General features: G+C 41.2%; 1 protein-coding gene and 1 pseudogene across 1 annotated transcript in view; one reads left to right on the top strand and one right to left on the bottom strand.

The window, feature by feature from the left end:
• Arhgap26 (Rho GTPase activating protein 26) overlaps positions 1–20,812 on the top strand; it is a 395,353-nt gene that overhangs the window by 217,246 nt on the left and 157,295 nt on the right. The window contains exons 13-14 of the mRNA XM_048331455.1: positions 9,785–9,850; positions 14,912–14,986. Coding sequence (XP_048187412.1) covers positions 9,785–9,850; positions 14,912–14,986 — 141 coding nt within the window. The remainder of the gene's footprint in view (positions 1–9,784; positions 9,851–14,911; positions 14,987–20,812) is intronic.
• LOC125340050 lies at positions 10–2,778 on the bottom strand (annotated as a pseudogene).

Genomic DNA, 20,812 nt, shown 5'->3' with positions numbered 1-20,812 from the left:
GTGGTTCCAACTAATACTAACTGAAGAAAGGTCTAGGTCATCTTAGGTAGTGGAAATAGTGAAATAGAGTCCTAGGGGCGCTGACCTAGGATTGAAATTGCCAAAGCAGAAAATTTAGATTGGGATAATTTTTTAAAATGCCATGTTTTTTGGTCCACAGTGGAAGCTTGTGATAGTCACTGTCATGGAGATGTGTTTCCCAGGGGCTACAGCCCAGAAAATCCTAGAACCCTGAGCTTTGCATAATAAGGAGAAAGAGCCTAAGCTCATGTGGTCCTTTCTTAGAGTGTGCGAGCCAGTCATTCATCCATTCTCCAGGTGGCTTTGTGATCACTTCAGCGTGGGTGTTTTTCTTCATGGTCTTTAGTGATGCTGAAATTGATTAACCTCACAATGAGCAGAGCAGGCTAGACTCTCAAGAGCAAATACTACTGGGAAATGGAGTAAATTTCTGCAGTGAGATTATTATGCATATGCATCTGCGCAGGAGATGGCCTGCTCATAGCAGCTCCAGACAGTGTCCATGTCCCTCTAGACAGTTTTCCATATCACTCCAGATAAGAGGGATTTTCTTGCGTCTTCATGAGATTTTCTTGCACCTTCATGCAGTCTTCCAGCACATCCAGAAAAATGCCATTCTCTCACACGCAAAGAAGGAAAGATTTGTTGTTGCTTCTGAGATGTAGGCCTTTATGGCTTTGGTTTTCCAATAAAGCTGAGTGGGTTGTTTTTTGATTAGTTGAAGACACTCAAATCCCCCATTCTCTTCTGACTCCTCCTTGCCTGTAGCCACAGAAGCAGCAGTGGTGGCGGCAGCCACAGGGGCAGCAACCACATATGCCGATGGATGAGCCAAGAAAGCCTTGACCTGTGGCAAGTGGGAAAGTATAGTTATTCTCTACAGACAAAGCAGGACCCCCTTTTACCCACTGAGGGTAGAATTGAAGCGCTGCAGTCACTGTTGGGTGCCAGTCCACAGACACTGGCAATGTTGTAGACACCGTCAGGAAGCCAGAAGCCAGAGCTTCCTCTGTGATTATCCAGCATTTCAGAGTTGTCAGTGCACCATCGTCACACATCTGCTGGATAATCAGGCCAGAGGAGGAGCAGGAGGTGTTTAGCAGGTTCAGCAGTGTGCCTGCACTGACTCCCATGTTGCCTCCAGTCTATCAGCTGCTCATCACTCAGGATTTCAGTGATGTCCCTGGAGACTTTAGTGGTGATGCTGGAGCCCGGGAGAAGACCAGTGTTCTGGGCTGGCACGGTGGCTTCACATGGGGAAATGGAACCAATCACTTGGGGCAGCTGACATTTCATCGGCCAGCAGCATGTTCTTACTGGATACCTCACCTGTCTGTGAGGTCTTCTTTGGTACATTTCTAACAAAGCCACATTTTCCCAGACATGAGGCAACAATTTCTCTAGAGCTGGGCTGTTGGCCCCATGCTCTAGGATGGCCTGTGCATCATGGTGTTCTTGTCCATTAGTGCCATAGCCTTCCTTCCCAGGGACTTGCTTTTCTGATGAAACTGCATGGAATCCACATCATCTGTCCCCACGATGAAGCATTTGGTGAGTCATCCTAAAGCTGGATGATCTGAGGGAAATAGTTGGACTTCCAGGTCTTCCTGTCTTCTCTGGACATCGCAGCTGTATGTCAAAGAAAATGTCACTCTCATGAGGACATAGGAACTTTTTTTTTAATCAAAAGAAGACCGAATGTTCCTTTCGGGGGGCGGGGGGGGGGAATTCAGACTGGTAAAATACTGTTGAATATCAGCTTAATGTGATAATCCTTTTTATTGCATGATAAGAGTAATTTAAGTGATGGGTTCCTCTCTTAGGGAAAAAGGCAAAAGATTGACCTGATCTAAAGAGAAACTAGAGTACTAGCCCTCTCATTTGTTGAAGGATTTGTCTCCTGAAGTTTGGTTAGAATTCCTAGGCTACATGGATAGAGTAACTTTGAAGTGTGCCCTTGTCGTGCTGTTCTTGCAGACTGTATGTTGAGCAGGCAACCTGTACTATGGAAAGACTCCTGCATACAAAATTAGTGTTTAGCCATTTCTTGCCTCATTGTTTGTTTTTCTGAGTTCTGAGGGTTGAAGCTGAGTAATAGCAGGCCAGTGGTTTTTAAGAAAAACCACTTGGGCTGAAGAGTAAGGTGTGTTGGTCAGCACAAATCTCTAAGGGGAAAGGCATTTTTTTTGTTGTTGTTGTTTTCTGGTAGCTTTGTCTGTGGTCTAGTTAGCCTGGTATGGAAGAATCTCCCTATTAGCCCTAGACTTAAGACATGTAACATTCAATGAAATGATACCCTGATGAACAAGTGAAGGAATTCTTTTAAAAAGTCCAGGAAAATTGTAGCTTAGTCTATCTTCCCCTTTCATATTTTGGCCTGCATAGCTTTTGTTTTTCCTTTCTCATGGAATCATTCTTGGGGGTTGTACTGGTAGGTGGCAATACCTCTTTGTATTGATACAGGAAGGAAGGAAGTGGTTAGATCAGGCCATTCATTTCTTTATTTAACCTTTATATCCTCACAAAGGATGAAAAAGCCAAGGACCAGAGCTTAAATAACTCATCTGGTCTCATAGAGTTTTTAACAGTTGGAATTTTAAAAGGCCATTTTGACTACACAATATTGCCTTTCAGCAACTCTATCATCAGCCACTGATTTGCCTATCCATGTGACCTAAGTGAGAACACACACACACACACACACATACACACACAGTGCTACACTGTTGTACACAGTGAAGGAGATATAATAGAGAAGGAAAGAAGTAGAGATAGATATTGTCTTCATGATTGCATATTCTAGTTTGAGATGTAAATATGTTTTTCACAGTCATAGAAATATAACTTTGTGGGTATGTATAGTATATTCTGAAAGAGCTTAATGACCTCATGGTCGAGTGTGGTATGGCATACTAACCTGGGGGCAGGGGGAAAGATTAGAGGAAGCTTTTCCAGGGACTGACACTTGAGGGGATATCTGTGTTACCCCTCGTGGCCTGTGCAGAGACTGCTGAGTCAAGGTCAGGGTTTGGGTCATCCTCCTGAGGACAGTGTGGTGTCACAGATAGAATGTCACCAGGGAAGCCACACAGTCTGATTTTCTCAAGGTCATGTGGATCACAAGGTAGAGGTCAGATAAGGAGGAAGGAGAGGTATGAAGAGACTAGCTTGGAGGCAGTACAGTGGTCTCCAAGAGATGATGGATGCAGGGTCAGGATGTGGTGGTGGTGGTGGTGATAGAGAGAGCTAGACAAAGTTGAGAGACATTAGATGAAACTGAGGGACTTAGTGACAGTTTGGACATAGGGGGTTGTGTGCAAGAAACGCAGTGTCAAAGGTAATGTTCATGGCTTTGTTATAGGTCATGCAGACACACACATACCACTGCCATCACCACCAACCCTAGCAGCTCCTCTACCTGTAGCTCCATTTAGAAAAAATAAAAATAAAAAGATGAGAAAATCCAAGGGAAAATGTCTCAGGAGGTACAAGAAACTACAGAACAAGGTGGTGGCTTGTTGGACATAATAATATGGCAGTGACAGTCATGATTACAAGGATTTACCAGCCTCTTCCTTCTGGACAAGAAAAAGATTTGATTATACCTGGCCCTGTGTTGTCTTTTCAGCCCCTTGTGGCCCAGCAGTCAGTCTGTGATTCTGGGCTCATTTCAGAATGATAGCCTAAACCTAGTTGATGAGGCACCTTCTTCCATTTCTTGTCCTAACACTTGTCAAGTTTTCTGAGCATTTTCCCATCTCAATTGTGTTCTTAGAACCTTGGCAAAATGAGTTTGGGTGATTCTGGTCCTTTCCTTTTCTTTTTTTTTCGCCAGTCCTGGGCCTTGGACTCAGGGCCTGAGCACTGTCCCTGGCTTCTGTTTGCTCAAGGCTAGCACTGTGCCACTTGAGCCACAGCGCCACTTCTGGCCGTTTTCTGTATATGTGGTCCTGGGGAATCGAACCCAGGGCTTCATGTATACAAGGCGAGCACTCTTGCCACTAGGCCATATCCCCAGCCCCTCCTTTTCATTTTTTTAAAGGAGATACAGAAACAAAGTTTCAAAGGTCAGGAGGATGGTGCATTTCTGAGTTGGCCTGGACTTTCGATGTGCTCTGCCAGCGCTCAGTACAGGACAACAGTGTGAGCTGCCTAGGGTAAACCTGAGCAGAGTGAACTTAAGGCTAAAGGAAGAAGAAAGGCCATTCTAAGCCTTACCCATAGGACAGAGACACGGGTCCTAGGAACCTCAGATCCTGAAGCAAGTCATCGAAAGTCAAATTAAGGGAATCATGCAAGCCTAGTAGATATTTAATGAGAGATTATTTCTGGAGATTATAAGGATACAGAAATTGCAAATAAATCCCTGACCTTTTCTGAGCCTTGGCTTGGGGAAAGAGCTGAATCACCTGCTTGAGGGGATTAAGGACAGCCGCTTCCATCTGGCGGCCACTTTCTCTGTCTTTTGTAAACTCTGCTCTGTGGTGACAGTGCTGTAAACCTTTTAGTGGGAATTTACTTTTCAGACTAGGAGATCTCAATTAACTTAGATTATGTACCCACCAGGCAGAGATCAGGACTAATGACCTGCTTATGTGTGCGCTGTCGTCCCTGTCACATTAATGGTCCTCAGTCCATGTTAAATAATAAAACAGTTGTTAATTATTAGTAATCTAATCGTGATGTCAGCAGGAAACTAGAAGCCAAACTATGAGTGTGTGTATGTGAAAGAGAAGCAATGGAGACACAGAGATGGGGAGTGATGGGGCCCTGGGCATTGTAGTAACCTGTACTATTTCTAGTGTAGAGATTTAGAACAAATGCAATGGTTGCTAAACTGTATTTCACGAATTCTGTGTTGGAGAAACTCTTGTTTAATGTGGATTCCATTTCTAACACAAAGCTGGAAGTAATTATGTCATGTACAGTTCTAACAGAGTGTTGTCTAGCAGAGAGCAACCTTGACCTCTTCTTATTGTTTGGCTTTGTAATATGTAAAGATATGTATATACATACATGTATATATATTTGCATTTACACAACTGACTTTTATGTGCAATTTCTATATAAAGGATTTTGCTGGCATGTAACAAGTTGAAGTGACTCTGATACTGGGAAAACAAAAGGTTGATAATTTACTCAAAAATTGAATGCAGGAGTTCTTATTTTTGCCATTTTCACAAAGCAGTAGTTAATACAGGTTGTTGGAATCTAATTTTTTTTTTTGCCTATATATTGAAAGTTTCATTAATCCTTGCCACTACATTCTACTTCCATAGTTAAGGATATTATGTCTGACAGTGTCACCAAGAACGGCTCCAGGACTGATTTGCCTTGACAGGATTTGCCCAACTCTGTCTTTGTTTTTTCTACTAGTTGGGCTTATTTCTCATCTTTTAACCACTGGGGCCAGTTTTTTTTTCCCCAATTTTCCAAAATATTTCTTGATGTTTATAGGTCAGAAAATAGTCTTTTTGCAGGGCAAAGTTCATCAATGTGTAGAATAAGATAGCTTCCACAAACCTGCCCTTAAAATGCTAGTCAGTCTTAGCAGCTCCCAAAGCCCTGTGCACAGTGATTATTCTTTCTCCCCCAAATTCCATTGAGGACCCTGACTTTGAAAAGAGTCTCTAAAATACCTCTCAAAATAAGAACTAAAAGACTTCAGCTGCCTACTGAATAAACATTTTGGAAACCTCCTTAAGCACAAAAAAGTAATTCCCTGACAAATACTTTCCAGCAAGCTGTATTCTGACTGCTGTACAAAGGAATGAATGTCCTCCCTTCCACATGAAAAGATGCCCAACATCATTAATCATCAGGGAAATGCAAATCAAAACCACAGAGAAATAACTCTTGACACCCACTAGGATGACTATAATAAAAAAAGGCCATAATAAATGTTGGCAAGGATATGGGGAAATTGGAACACTTAAACTTCACTAGTGGGAATGTAAAAGGGTACAGCTGCTTTGGAAAACAATCTGATAGTTCCTCAAGAAGTCTAGCATAGATTTATCCTATGACCAGCAATTCTGTTCATCAGAATGAAGATATATTGTCCACACAAACTTGAACACATTCATAGGAGCATTTATACATAATACCACAAATGGAAACAACCAAAATGTCAAACAATCGATGACTATTTATCATATGGTTTATATGGATATAAACAGATATACAGATACATATTATATAATATTACTGAGTTTTAAAAGGAGTGAGGTACTTATGCTACATGGATAAACCTTGAAAACATAAATGAAAGAAGTTAGATATGAAAGCTCATATAAATAGTCAATTCCATGAAGAATGAAAGTCAATTCATGGTTGATCCAGAAATGAAGGATGGAAAGATGGAGAGTACACAGGGTTTTGGGTGGGGAGAGAGGACAAAAATGTTCTGGAGCGGGTGATGATGAATGCCTAGATTTGTAGATACACAAGAAACAGCCAAATCATGCACTTAAAGTGGGTGAACTTTATGGTTCATGAATTATATCCTAGTAAAATTAACCATTTCAGACAAAAAATTATGCTCTGGATTCCAAAAGCTATTTAAACTGTGTGCTGCAGATTGTAACTATATTTAAAATTTTTCAGTTTAATTGAGATTTATCTGGAAAAATTATCTCAGTCTGGTGTGTAGCTTCCAATCAGAATGCTGGAGAAATCACCATTTGCAGAGTAAATACTTGCTCCATACTGGAAAACCTAGGGGTTTAGTTAATAAGCTTCTTTTTTATTCATTTTTGGTGTTATTATAAAGGTGATATATAGAGGGGTTACAGTTATATGTCAGGTAAAGAGTACTTATTTTTAAATATTTTTTATTGTAAAGTGATGGACAGAGGGGTTAGTTAGTTACTTATAAATAAGGTAATGAGTACATTTCTTAGCAAACAATCTTACCTCTCCCACTTTTCTCCCACTTTTCCTCCCCTCTGACTCTCCTCCCCCCAAGTTGTAAAGTTCATTTCCAATATAGTGTCTTATGAGTATTGCTGTTGTGTTGGTTTACCCTTTGTCCTTTCTCACCTTTTTGTTATTCTCCTTATCCTTCCCAAATCAGATAAACATATATACAAGACACAGGGTAGCAAAATCAAAACCAGTTACAACAGGAGATAAAACAAAGGAAAAAAATGAAAGAAAAAAGAAATAACTTCCCACAGTGCATTACACACACACACACACACACAGAAACCTCTAGAAACATGTAGAAACATGGGCTCCCTGGATTCCCTCATTTGTAATAATTAGTCCATGTCTAGGATAGTCCTAGCAGAGGATCACAGTAGCTCAATAGCTATGTACATATGGCCATAGAAAATGATGCTAATTGAAATGAATGCCAAGATACTGAAACAAGAGGTCTTCCTTTTGTTTTTTGTTTTGTTTTGTGTTTGTTGGTAGTAGGGCTTGAACTCTGGGCCTGGGTGCTATCCCTGAGCTTTTTTTCTCAAGGCTAGTGCTCTACCAATTTGTACTCCAGCGCTACTTCCTGTTTTCTGGAGGTTAATGGAGATAAGAGTCTCACAGACTTTCCTGCCAGTGCTGGCTTTGAACTGCCATCCTAATATCTCAGCCTTATGAGTAGCTAGGATTATAGGCGTGAGCCACCAGCACCCAGCTAACAATACATTTCTTTTTGAACAATGCGACCCCTTCCCTTGCCCTCTCCCAGTTTTTCCCTCCTGTACCTACCCACAAGTTTCTTAGTTCATTTTCAACATAGTATATATCAAGTGCCACTGCTGCATTTGTTCACCTTTGTCCTATCATTCCTGCGGCCCCTCCCCCCCCAACCCTCCCAAAGATAGATAAACAAACAAGACAAAAGGGAAAGTAAGCAAAACAGCACAAAAGGAAAAAAAAAACAAACCTTCTTTTCATTTTCCGGAGTTCATTTAGATAAATATTATTTCATATAATCAGTTGCACCTATCACCTTCACCAGAATCAATTCCAAATGAATCAAAGACCTCATTGTAAGTCCAGATACCATGAAAATATTACAGGAAGGGGTAGGGAAACAGTAGGGCTCCTGGGCATGGGTTGAAACATCCCAAGTAAAGGTGCAGAATCACAACAAGCCAAAGAAAGACTGGATAAGTAGGATTGCATCAAAGTGACCAGTTTCTGCATGGCAAAGGACATAGCTAACAAGATAAATAGAAATCCCACTGAATGAGGGAAGATTTTTGCCAGCTATGCAGCAGACAAGGGTCTCCTATCAAAAATATACTTAGAGCTCAAAAAATTACCCCACATAAACCCTCAAAGAAATAAACCAATTAATAAATGAGTTAAAGAGACTTTGTTAGAAGAAGTAAAAAATGGCCAATAGACACATGAAGAAATGTTCAACATCTCTGGCTATGAAAGAAATGCAAATATAAAGAGCATTGAGATTTCCCCTCAGCCCAGTTAGAATGGTTATTATCAAGAAAACTAACCGTCAGCTTCTAAACTGTCTTAAGGGAATAAGAAGAATGATTTGTGTAGCAGGTAATTTCTGGGGTTGATGGTTGTTATTTTCTTCTGGTTCTTTACTTACTATCTTAGAAGTGGAGTGTATTTATAATACATACACATGGAAGTAAACGGACTATTTCACTTTGGGAAGAAATTTAGGGGTTTTTTCTTTTTTCTTTGGTTTTGGCTATTCTCAGTGATGTTTCAGATCTTTTTAGATCTGATTAGTTTTTTTTAGATCTGATTTGAGAAAGATTTGATTTGGATGAGCCAAGATAAGTTCAGATCCTACTCAATTCCTCTATATGACAACTGGTTTGGTTTTTTTTTTTCCCCCCTGGATGATCATAGATCGTTTGGAATTATCTGTCTTCACACTCTAGCAACACTTTCCTTCATTCCCATCATGGATCTGTAGAAGTTTTGTCCCAGTGTCCTGAGGAGATGGAGGAGGAGCCCATTCTTACAGATGACCATCCATACTTTTCATGAGAACCAATGCGTGGGGGGAGGGTTGGTGGATTTCCACGCTCCTAGTTGCCAGATTAGAAACCGGCTCTTCACAGTGGGAGAGGTTGCTGCTGTGGGTATATATATTTTCTGAGTGACACTAGTAGGTTGTGAAGCAGGTTGAGAACCCTCTCACCGCCTGCTAATTGCCACGGGGAAGGGGAGCCGTACTGCCTGAGCATTTCTAACCTCTGGGCTTCTGTGTTCTTGGCTGTTTTTAATTTTCCTTTGGGTTATTTTCTTTCCCTTCCCCCTCTTTATGTTCCTTGCTTTTAAAGTCACCTGAATAAGCTTATACATTAACTTAGGGTCATATTTAAGGCCATTTTCGTGATACAGACTCTGGAACAAGCCTCCACATACTAACTTTGCAACACCAGAGAAGATATTTAGTTTTTACAAACCTCACTTTCTTCATCTGTAATATGGGATAATATGGGACTGATGAAAGACATCATTATTCTGGATGACCTGTTAGGATTAAGAGAGATAATCTTAGTACAATCCAAGAGTTCCGTCACTGTGCTCCCATTTCTTCAGTTATAAATCATGGATTCGGTTGCAGATTACTATGAGAACTCCATGAAATAATGTAGTTCTTAATTGATGCCAGCTCATTTTGAACTCTATTTTCATTATCTTTTACCCCCCCCCATGGGAAAAGCTAAAGGACTTATGACCATATCATGCAGTGTTTCACCTTGAATTCAACCTTGAAGTTGATTTGCACAACCAGAACTTGACTGCCCTTCTCTTTCTCTTTGCTCTTCAGCTGCACAGTTGGACAGCATTGGCTTCAGCATCATCAAGAAATGCATCCATGCTGTGGAAACCAGAGGTAAAGCAGTTCAACAGCTGGCATTGTTCTCATGGAAGGTCCGCATCTGGAGAGGCCTCAGACCTGCTTCCTGCAGCTTTCCGATGCCCAGTGACTCATTAAGCTCCTTAGTGCCATAGTTCATGGATTTCCAAAATCATGCTGAACCAGGAATTCTCAATCTGTTTCATGTTGTCTATCTCCTTGTTTAATGCAAGGAGTGTTCTAAATAAGTGTAAAATACATAGGTTTATAGAAACCAGTAACTGAAGTTTATTTATTAAAATACTTCAAGGCATAGTTGTGATATAATAGTAACTATTTGTTTGTGAACAATTTCTTTCATAGGAAAAGATGGATAGTGGCGAAACCTAAAAGTGATGGTATTTCTAGGTGTCTGAAGTAATAACTCTGTTAGGAAAATACCAATTTTGGACCACATTACAGGCCACTGTTAATGTCATTGTGGTTTGCTGCCTACATTCATAATGGAAGGAAATATGTGGTGTCGGTTATATGTCAGTGAAAATAAGGATGTATAACTACTTTCCTGTCTAAGTCATAAACCTCCGGATTCTTTCTAATCGGTGAACAGAGCTGTGAAACGGGGGTTAAAAGCTGCTGTCCTGGGGAGTTGGTTAGGATGCTCCAGGTACAGAGAAAGGGTGAGGCACCTGTTGAATACTGACCTTTCCTGGGTCCACCAGAACAGACACTGAGATAGGAGAGTCTGGTTCAGCCCCTAGTCGCTATTCTCTTCTGAGATTGCTACAAAGGAGAATCCTTACTTCTGGCAGGTTGGAGCTTTGAGGGCTCTGGTCTGTTGTGCTCTGAGGAAAGCTATTAACCATCTTTTCACTGGATTTGATTTGAACCATTGTCACCGATGAGAATCTTATTTATTCCACAGCCTATCCACCGGCCAGCCCTTTTTATCTGTTGAAAAGAAAGCCTTATCTTTCAAAACAGGGTCATAACTTTACCAGTTGTGAAATATAAACTTATTTATTAAGGCCACAAACCTTTGACTAAATGGAGAGGGGGGAGGGAAGTGGGTACAACCGCTTGAGCCTCTCTTACGCCTATGTGTCTCATCAAAAAATTGCTTTTCAAGGAAATTTGTAATTGTGTTTATTTTTATTTTATTTTTGTTTCTAATTTATTTTTTAGAAACAATTTTAATTGTTTAGCAACATGTTATGACAGGTTGCAAAGATGTATAAAGTATATCCAGGGAAATACAGTGTGACAGTAGATAGGAATTGGTCATAAAGAAATAAGGATATCGGCCAGATTGAACATTAAGGTGCTTACACAGTAGTATTGCTCTAATGCATATTCAAGACCTGGCCAAATATTGCAAAATCTGGTTAAGTCAACAGTCATTCAGCTATGCAGTAAAAAACTATTTTAATCAGTCCAGGTACCTGGGACTCAAGCCTTGAAGTTCAAGACCAGCCAGAGAAAACAGTTTGTAAGGAAAATAACATTCCCAGATAGGTAGTGTGCTTAAATAGCAGGATTGTGATCCAGGCCAGCTCAAGGGGAAAAGACTCTTATTTGAAAAAACAGAACAGCAAAACTAAAAAGGATGGAGGTTTGGCTGAAAGAAGCAGAGCTCCTGCCTAGCAAGTTCAACAATATGAGTTCAAGCCTCAGGATTACAATAAAGAACCAAACTTCTCAAACTATGAATCACTAATATTACATTTATATTATATTTCTTCCAATGTTACCGTCCCTTCCTTTCTCCATTCTTTCCTCCCTCTCCATCCATCTATTCATTCTACCTCCCTTCCTCTCTTTATCTTTTTCTGTCTCATTTCCTCCTCCTTTTCTTTTTCTCTCTTTGAGATAGGGTTTCTTTATATAACACAGACTGGCCTGAAGTCTTGATCTTCCTGCCTCTACCTCCCCAGTTCTGGGACTATAGGTGTGTACCACCATGTCAATTTACTTTCTTAATTATGTACTGTAAGAGGAAGAGGCAGTTACAGAAACCTGTCCAATCTGAGCCCATTCTGGTGGTCACAGAAGGTCCACCCTGTTGTATGGGTGCCAGTGTATTGTTTTTTATATCTTCCTTTGATTTACCTATTTGCCTTATTCTAATTTGGGGGGGTTTATATTAATAAGGTAATTTTTCAACAGGAGTCTAAATTTGCTTTTCATTTGAAAAGCATCGAGTGAGAAGGAACACAGGTTAATACAAGGATATGGAGCCAATAGTGAATCCATGCTACCACCACCTTGCCTAAGATGGGCTGCTGTTTGTCTCTCAGTTTCTAAAAACTAAAACCAAGAGGGAGATCTGATTATTTAAACTCTCTGCACAATCTATCACAGATGCAAAGTGTTCCTCCTTTCTCTCTCTCTCTCTCTCTCTCTCTCTCTCTCTCTCTCTCTCTCTCTCTCTCTCTCTCTGCATCCAGGCAAATGTTCAAATGTTCTGTATCTTGAAGTACACCTCCAGCCTTTTTTGTTAGTATTCTGTCTCTGATTAGGGCCTCCCTAACTTGGCCAGGGCTAATCTCTTAACTCTCAGTCCTTCCTTTGATTTGACTTGATGTCTGTTTAGTGGTCCTGAGTATCTGACACTTGTCTTTGAGCATGCACTATATTGATGAAGCCTTTGACTCCCCAGCTCATAGAAGGTTTTCATTTAGCCCAAAGAAGAAAGGATAGTATGAAATATATTTCAGTATAAATAGTTGAAGGAAGTGGGCATTCTTGCATTTGTGTATACATATATCTGTGGGGAGCAGAGATGAACAATATTCCATACACTCTGGGATTTATTGGTAATTGTTCATTGGGAGCCAGGATTGTGTAAAGTGCTACGAAAGCTCAAGAGTAAGAGAAAGAGAGTTACTGAGGAAATTGGGCCTGGTTCTTAGTGTTCTGGGCCAGGATCCATCTAGGAGTAGAGGCAAGATCTAAAATGTTCTTCAGCTGTTAAGTCCTCTCAGTCAGTAGTTTCCCTCCTCCTTGGTTTCATTTTTGTATAGTCCTTGTGGAAGACACTGCAGAATCAGAACTTTCCTGGTTTTTTCCCCAGCAAATACATTTGGCTTCCCTGAGCAGGTTTATAGTGGCTGTCTGCTCATTTTCATATTCCATGTATTGACCTAAGGACTGGGAACATCATGGTGATCAAATAGAATAGAATGCTATTTGATCACCATATTTGGACTTTGTGTTTCTAATTGTGAAGAGAAAAGGACCAGCAAGAAACCAAATTAAAAAGACAATTTTAGTGACACATATCTTGTAATCTTAACTACAATGGAGGCAGAGATAGGGATGAGCACCATTCAAGGATAACTAGGCAAGAAGCTGTTGGTATTTCACCTCAACAAGTAGCTGCGTACAGTGACACATACTCTTCAGTCTAGCTAATTGAGAGGGTGAGAACAGGAAAATGGAGCTTCAGATAAAAGTAGTTTTTCAGACTTTATCTCCACAGAAAAAGCTGGGCATGGGGGCAGGCCTGTCTTCCTAGTTACAGTGGGAAGCCAAAAGTAAGATCCCCATCTCAAAAACTAATTGGAGCACAAAAGTGCTGATGTATGGCTCAGTAAAACACACACACACACACACACACACAAACACACACACACACACACGATGATTCTATATAATGTTGTTGTAAAGAAAAGAAAACAGACTAAAGGGGTGACCAGAAGTATTGTCTGTGGGGTGCAGTAGATGAAAGAAGTTGCACTGAAGCTGACACTTGAATGACGTGAAGATCTGGTAAAAGAGTGAGCCAGGCTTCTGAATTGTAGCAAAACTTGAGAGGTGGGACGTGGGACATGAGCTGATACATTGGAATGAGTGTCCGTTGGTTGATGATGTTGTCAGCGTGGACTGGACTCAATCATGTGGACCCTGTAGGGCAGCATAAAGAATTTTTGTTGGGGTGAACACAGATTGCTTTCCACTGGAAGGCAGGAAGAGAGGAGGTAATGTGAACTGCCTTAGACCTTAAGAAGCTCCTTTTGGTCAGAAAATGGACATCAGGAGAATCAGAGAGCAAGCAAGAAACCACTTATTTGAAAGATGTCAGTTATGATGGGTGGGCAACACACAGGGAGAAAGCCATTTCAGGTGACTAGGTCCTATCACTCCCTTTTGTAAATGGCATGGTGCTGATTTGAACCATATTTATAAATGTGCCGAATAATAAAGTGGGTTAGCTTTGGGTTCTTTGTTCAGATGTTGGAATGTATAGTCTAATTTTGTACTACCTTGGATTCATGAAGGTGGTTTCCTTTTTCCTTTATAAAAAAATAGTTATGATGCAAATGAACGCATGGATTTTCTAAATTGTCAGTTTGGGATAGTATTCATTAAAATTTTAAATGTCCTTATACATTAATATGTTTATTCTTCATATAAAAATGAATTATCAGGGTTTCATCCTCTGTTTCATGAATTTTTTTCTGTTACATGAATTTTTACCATATGATTTTTTTAAATAAATAGATTAAAGCTGAGAGCTGATGGTTCATGCCTGTAATCCGAATTACTCAAGAGGCTGCGATCTGAGCATTACATTTCAAAGCCAGTCCAGGCAGAAAAGTCAGCTCCAGTTAATCACTGAAAAGCTGCAAGTGGCGCTGTGGCTCAAGTGGTAGAGTGCTAGCCTTAAGCAAAAGAAGCCCAGGGACAGCGCCCAGGCCGAGTTCAAGATCCAAGACCAGCACGAAAGGGGGGGGGGGGGGGGAGAAAGGATGAAATGCAAAAATTATAAAAGGATATATTTTGCATCTTTCAAATCTCTTGGGACACTCCGCTTGGCAAGCAAGGAGGCCGGTTTCTTTCCCCTCTGATGACTGAACTAACATGAGGCCTGCAGTGTGCAGCACATCCGTGAAATCTTAGACAGCTGTACCACATCCCACTCCTTTGCTAAGAGCTAAGCTGAGTGACAGGGGACTTTAATTACAGCAGCTTTTAGAGGAACTGAGAAAATGAAAATTGAAAAAAAGCAAAAAAAAAAAAAAAGCATTTGGCCTTGTTGGCCTGACTTGTGTTCCGACACGCTTCTAATTAAATCGTCACTGCTTCTCTTCCCAGGGATCAATGAACAAGGACTCTACCGCATCGTGGGGGTCAACTCCCGAGTACAGAAGCTGCTGAGTGTCCTGATGGGTGAGTAAGCGCAGGAGTGGTTCTGGCAGGCAGGTCTCCAGGGAAGCCCACTCTGAAAGCTCACATGGGGCCACGTTCTGGGGAAGGAATCAGGGTATCGCAGAGCTGATGCCCAGAAATTGACTGCCTCATTTGCCCGTTGGGGATGAGAACACTGCTGGGAAAGATGCTGAGCGGGACTGTACAAGATAAGAAGTTCCAGATTAAACACACTGCGTGCTCTGAGACTCAACTCCCGCCAGTCCAAGTGGTGCCTAGTCACTCATGTGCCCACCACACCCTGCCTGCCTTTAATAGCGCATGACTCCCTGTTTCCTCTTTTGGGGCAGGTATTTAGTAGGACACACCCGATGACCAAGAAAGGGCATCCTTCTATCCCACAAGGACCTCAGAGCTCATGTTCCTGTTCCTGGGGGTGTCATGTAACCCAGATAAAATGTATACATCCAGATAAATCTTTGGATCCTTTCTGCTTCTACATTTCAACCTAGTTCTCATTACTTGACTAGCAGGACTTCCTCTTCTCCTGGCTCATAATAAGTATAACCATTATCTCCAAATGTGTAGTATTAGAATGTAAAAGAAAAGAAGATCCATAAGCCCATGAACCCAAGTTGCTTAGGTTGCAGATTTTCTCTATTTTTAGAAGGGGCAGCCAGCCTCCATGAGTCACATGGATCTAAATGGCAAACAGATCAGATTTCACAGATCAGTGGCTGTTACTTATTTCCATAGAGCCCCGGCCCTGCACTTGCAAAGATGGACCATCACCTGGGGTTCCAGTTTGGTGACCTGGGAAAGCACAGCTGGCTTGTTAATAGTTGTTATTTCTTTTACCATCCTGGTTTTGAAAATGGTTTTCCTATATGAACGAGTCTCCTCTCTCATGTGGACCAGGGTCACTCTGTTTGCTGCCTGCTGTAAGATTGCTACTCAGCCCTTGTGGTTTTACATAAAACCTTACAGTTTCAGGAGTCACAGTTGAGATCTGCTGTGTAGAACTGTGATGAGATCATCTGCACTTAGAATCTGCTTTTTAGCTCAGATTTGGGATATAGCTACCTTCTATTTTTAATTAAGCATTCTACTTTGAGGTAATTATAGATCCACAGGAGGAAATATAAGAAATTATACAGATGGATCATTTGTACCTGTTACGTTGTTTCCTTCTATAACATTTTGCAAAACTGTATTTCAATATCACAACCAAGATACTGACATCGACCCAATCAGGATGCGGAACATTTCCATCACTGTAAGAGTCCCTTCTGTTGCCTTTAACGGCTAGACTCATTTGCCTTACTCCTCTCCATATCACATTCGTAACCCAAAGCAACCTGTTGTCTGTTTTCTTCTCTAATTTTGTCGTTTCAAGATTTATATAGGTAGAATCATACAATGTGTAACATCTGAGGATTTTGGTTTTTTGCTCAGCATAAGTCCTCAAAATTTATTCAAGTTTTTGCATGTAATAATAGTATGTCTTTTTTTTAACTGCTAAGTGGTATTCTATTATATGGACATACCATAGTTTGTTGGGCCATTCAATTACTGAAGGACATCTGTGTTATTTCCAGTTTGAGGCTATTATGAGTAAAGCTGCTATAAATATTTGTATACAGGTTTCTCTGTAGACATACATTTGTTCTTCTGGGACAAATGCCCAACAGTACAATTGCTGAGTCATATAGCATTGAGGCTACTTTTTGAAAAATTTTCATGTAATGAGGAATAAAGAATCTGTTAGGTATTAACCTTTTCATGTTTATCTAGGGTCGCAAACATTATTGGAGTGTCAATCTTTGGAACTGTCAGGTGCTACCAAGTAAGCCTTAGAAAGAGCTGTTGGTTGGTAGGGTGAGATAGAATGTTCTGAACTGTGATATAAAACTGTGATAATGATCTGAACTGTGATATATTAGCATTTAGTATGCATTGGAACTGGAAGACTGAGTAGTGAAGGAAAGAATAAAAGAAAAATTCAGAATGAGGAAATATGGGTAATGGCATGAAGAACGAAAGCAGGTGTGTGGTGGCCAGAACAGAGATACTATGATAATGATGATTATGATGCTGCTGCTCCTGATGATGATGAAGAAGAAAATGGTATGATGATGATTTTAATATCTAAAGAACCACTTGAAGGTTGGAAGCAATGGAGCAATTCCCCAACAAGTGTGGATTTGAGTTTAAACCCCAGCACCACCAAAGAAGAAGAAAAGAGAGCTAAAGGAGAGGAGAGTAAAGAAATAAACGCCACTGGGCACAGTGGTTCAAGACTGTATTCCTAGCTATTTGGGAGGCTAAATTGGAAGGAACATGGTTCAAGGCTAGTCTAGGCAAAAACACTTTAAAAGACTCCCTTTCAAGTAGGTCAGTGGCCCATGCCTGTTGTTGTGATTATGTGGGAGGCTGAGATGAGAGCATCCTAGTTCCAGGCCAGCTGAGACAGAATATTCACCAGTTTCCCACTCCGTTGAAGAAGCCAGGTGTGGTAGAATGTGCCTGTCATCCCAGTCACAGTGGAAAGCCTAAAACAGAGAGAGCAAAGTCCAGGCACATCTGGGGAAAAATTAATCAGTGCAAAAACAAGAAAAGCTGGAGGAGGTGTGGTTTAGTGGTAGAGTGTCTACTAAACAGGTTCAATATCTTAAGTTCAAATCCCAGTACCACAGCCAAAAAATGAACTACTTGAGGCTGGGACAAGAGAGTTAAAGCTGAAATGCTAATAAAGTGGTCTCTTTGACTGAAGAATTTGAATACTGTTTCGTTTTGTTTTTTTTCTGAAGGGAATAAGAAGCTACTAAATGTTTATCTAAGTAGTGGAGTGATATACACTATGACTCTTGCGCACAAAAATGTCAAGAAAACCATTTAGGATAGCTTACAGGGAACAGGGAGTGTTTATTTGCTCCTATAGGTGATAAATCCAAAGTGACAGGAGCATGGCGGGGCCTGCAGTCTCCAGGGATATCTTGCCTTCAGTTGGAGCCTTTCCCCTTCTTTCTTCTAGCTTCTCGTCATCTATGTTCTCTGCTGGTCTTGGTATTGGCTTTACTCTCTGTGGGAGTGTCCGGGATGGGTCTAGCCACAGCAGCCCTGGAAGCTTGCATCACTCTAAAGAGAGTATCTTTAGGGACACTTTTGGCAGAGGGCCACAGAGAAGACTTTGATTGGCTAGTGTGGGGCCATTCACATGATTCATTTCTCAATTTGGGACCAGCCACATGGTGTACAGCAGATGGGTCCAGATGGCCTGGAGCCTGAGCCCATCTCTGGGGATATAGGAAGTGGGGGGGGGGGGAGGGCGGGGCAGGAACAGGGTCAGTTCATGGGACCCAGTGGACTAAGGGGATTATTGATAGAATAACAGAGGAATGCTTTCCTGGAATAATGGCTTCTGGTGGGTGAGAGACGCTTGTCCAACAGAGGAGGAAGAGGATCAGATTCTCACTGGAGGGCAATGACCTAGCAACAATGTGGAACATGTATTTGATCATGGAAATACATAAAGGAAGAAGAACGACGGTTAGCATAGATAAGGCAGAGTGTGCTTCCTTGAAGGCAGAACCAAGCAGCTTGTTGGAGGTCAAAAAAAGGACAGGCTCAAAATCATTGGAGAGAGAGAGAGAGAGAGAGAGAGTCAGGAAGATTTTTTTACCCAAGTGGATGTGGGGGAGCAGAAAGGCCAAAGAGATTTCAAAGACGACAGATGATTATGTAAGGTGACACTGCTGAAAAGAAATATGACATTTTAGACTACTTTGCTAATCTAAAAAAGAACCACCTTGGCTCAGTTGTTCTGAGCAAAAGAACGGTTTTTCAAAAGAGCCAGTTCTTATCACTCTACTTAGTGGCCCTTAAACGGGATATTTATCTTGTTCTTTTCCTCAGTTTTCCTAGGGATAGAAATATAATCATGAACATCTGAGCAATGTCGTGAAAAAGTAGTAACTAGTGTCTTGAAAGTCGCAAGGCCAGCTGCTTCTTCCAGGAGGACAGTTCAGATCCACTGGAATCCAAGCAGATCCAGAGCTAAAGGAACCGAGTGCAAGACCTGGTTGGCTGAAGTTGAGACTGGTAGATTGAGTCTCCTGTCTGTTAAGTCTGAATCTCACAATTGCAGAACAGAACTACCGCTAAGGTTAGAGCCCCATACCTAGCTCTGTCTCCTCTTCTGGGAATATGCTTTCATCTTCATTTATGTTACTGGTACCTGGCTGGGCTATCTGTGTTAGGCAAGAGTGTGAAATAAGTTAGGCTCTTATGCTCCTTTCCCTGAGATGGCTGAACTTAACCCAAACTTCTCACTCACTCTTCCTTTGTTATGTGTCTTCTGGAAGTTCTATTACATGCTAGGCACTGTGTAAGGTTTGGTTTATTTGTCCTGAGGCTCCCAGAAGTAGAACAGTATGTTTTGATTATTGAATATGGTTTAGAATTAAAACCAGAGACTAACTTGGGTGACGAGTTTTTTTTTACTCTAATGCACTGGGGGAGTATGGGTTGGAAGAGCAGGATGAGAGCCAGTGTTTGGAGGATGCCTTTGTTTTTCTGATTAGGACTCCTCAAGAAAGCGTGCTAGAACTGCTTGGAGCACAAGCAGCATGGTGCTGCACTGCGTTCAGGCAGGCCCCCAGTGCTCCTCTGCCTCTTCCTCCGGGCAACAGCCAACATGACCCTTTGGATAATAAGAAAGGACTCAGGAGGACTTGCAAATTCCTCCAAATTAAAAAACAAAACAAAAAACCTCCTCTGAATATACTGGTTTTCCTCCTTGAATATTAAGTAAAATAATAAATCTTTTAAAATATATATACACACACACACACACACACATCAGCACGATGCCTTCTCAGCATTGAATATCTCTCCTTTATCTCTGTATTTTACGTAACTGCTTCTTTAGGATTTAAAGTTATGAGTGGTCATTGTAGAAAATTTAATGAAATCGGAAAAGTATAAAGAAGAACACGAGAGTGGCAGACCTGAGCTTCAAGCCTCTCTCTCTTTGCCCATGCCAAGCGCTCTTCCACTTGAGCTATGTCTCCAGTTCTGAAATTTTGCTGGTTAGTTAGAGATGAGAGTCTCATGACCTTATCTGCCCTGGCTTGCTTGGAACTTTCTCAGATCTCAGCCTGCTGAGTCGCTAGGGTTACAGCTGTGAGCCAGTGAGGCCTGTCTCTCTCTCTATTGACTTTTATCACATTATGTTAGAATGCTTCATCATACGATCATATTCTTTTTAAAAATTTCTTTATTGTCAAAGTGAGAATCATATTCTTTGTTTTGTTTTTCGTTGTTGTTGTTTGTTTTTTTGCCAGTCCTGGTGCTTGGACCCAGGGCCTGAGCACTGTCCCTGGCTTCTTTTTTGCTCAAGGCTAGCACTCCACCTGAGCCACAGCGCCCCTTCTGGCCTTTTCTGTATATGGGTGCTGGGGAATTGAACCCAGGGCTTCATGGATGCAAGGCAAGCACGCTACTGCTAAGCCACCTTCCCAGCCCTTATATTCTTAATATGATGTTTTATAGCATAGATTTTAAAGTAAAGTATATGTTTACAAATTTAGACTCACACTGTGTCCATATTGTATAGCCTTTTGTTTTTTTGCCAGTACTGGTCTTTGAACTGAGGACCTCAAGTTTACTTAGCTTGCTTGCTTTGCTGACCCTCTACCTCTTGAGGCCTGCTTCCAGCCCAGCTCTGTGCTGGTTATTTTGGAGAGGGAATTTCATGTACTTTTCTGCATATGCTGACTTGAACTACGCTAGCCTCTTGAGTAGCTAGTTTTACAGGGGAGCCACTGGTGCCTAGACATGCTACAG

The sequence above is a fragment of the Perognathus longimembris genome, chromosome 22, assembly GCF_023159225.1.
Source record: "Perognathus longimembris pacificus isolate PPM17 chromosome 22, ASM2315922v1, whole genome shotgun sequence".
NCBI lineage: Eukaryota > Metazoa > Chordata > Mammalia > Rodentia > Heteromyidae > Perognathus > Perognathus longimembris.
Note: the sequence above shows the minus strand (reverse complement) of the source record. Positions and strands in the feature narration are given on the sequence as shown.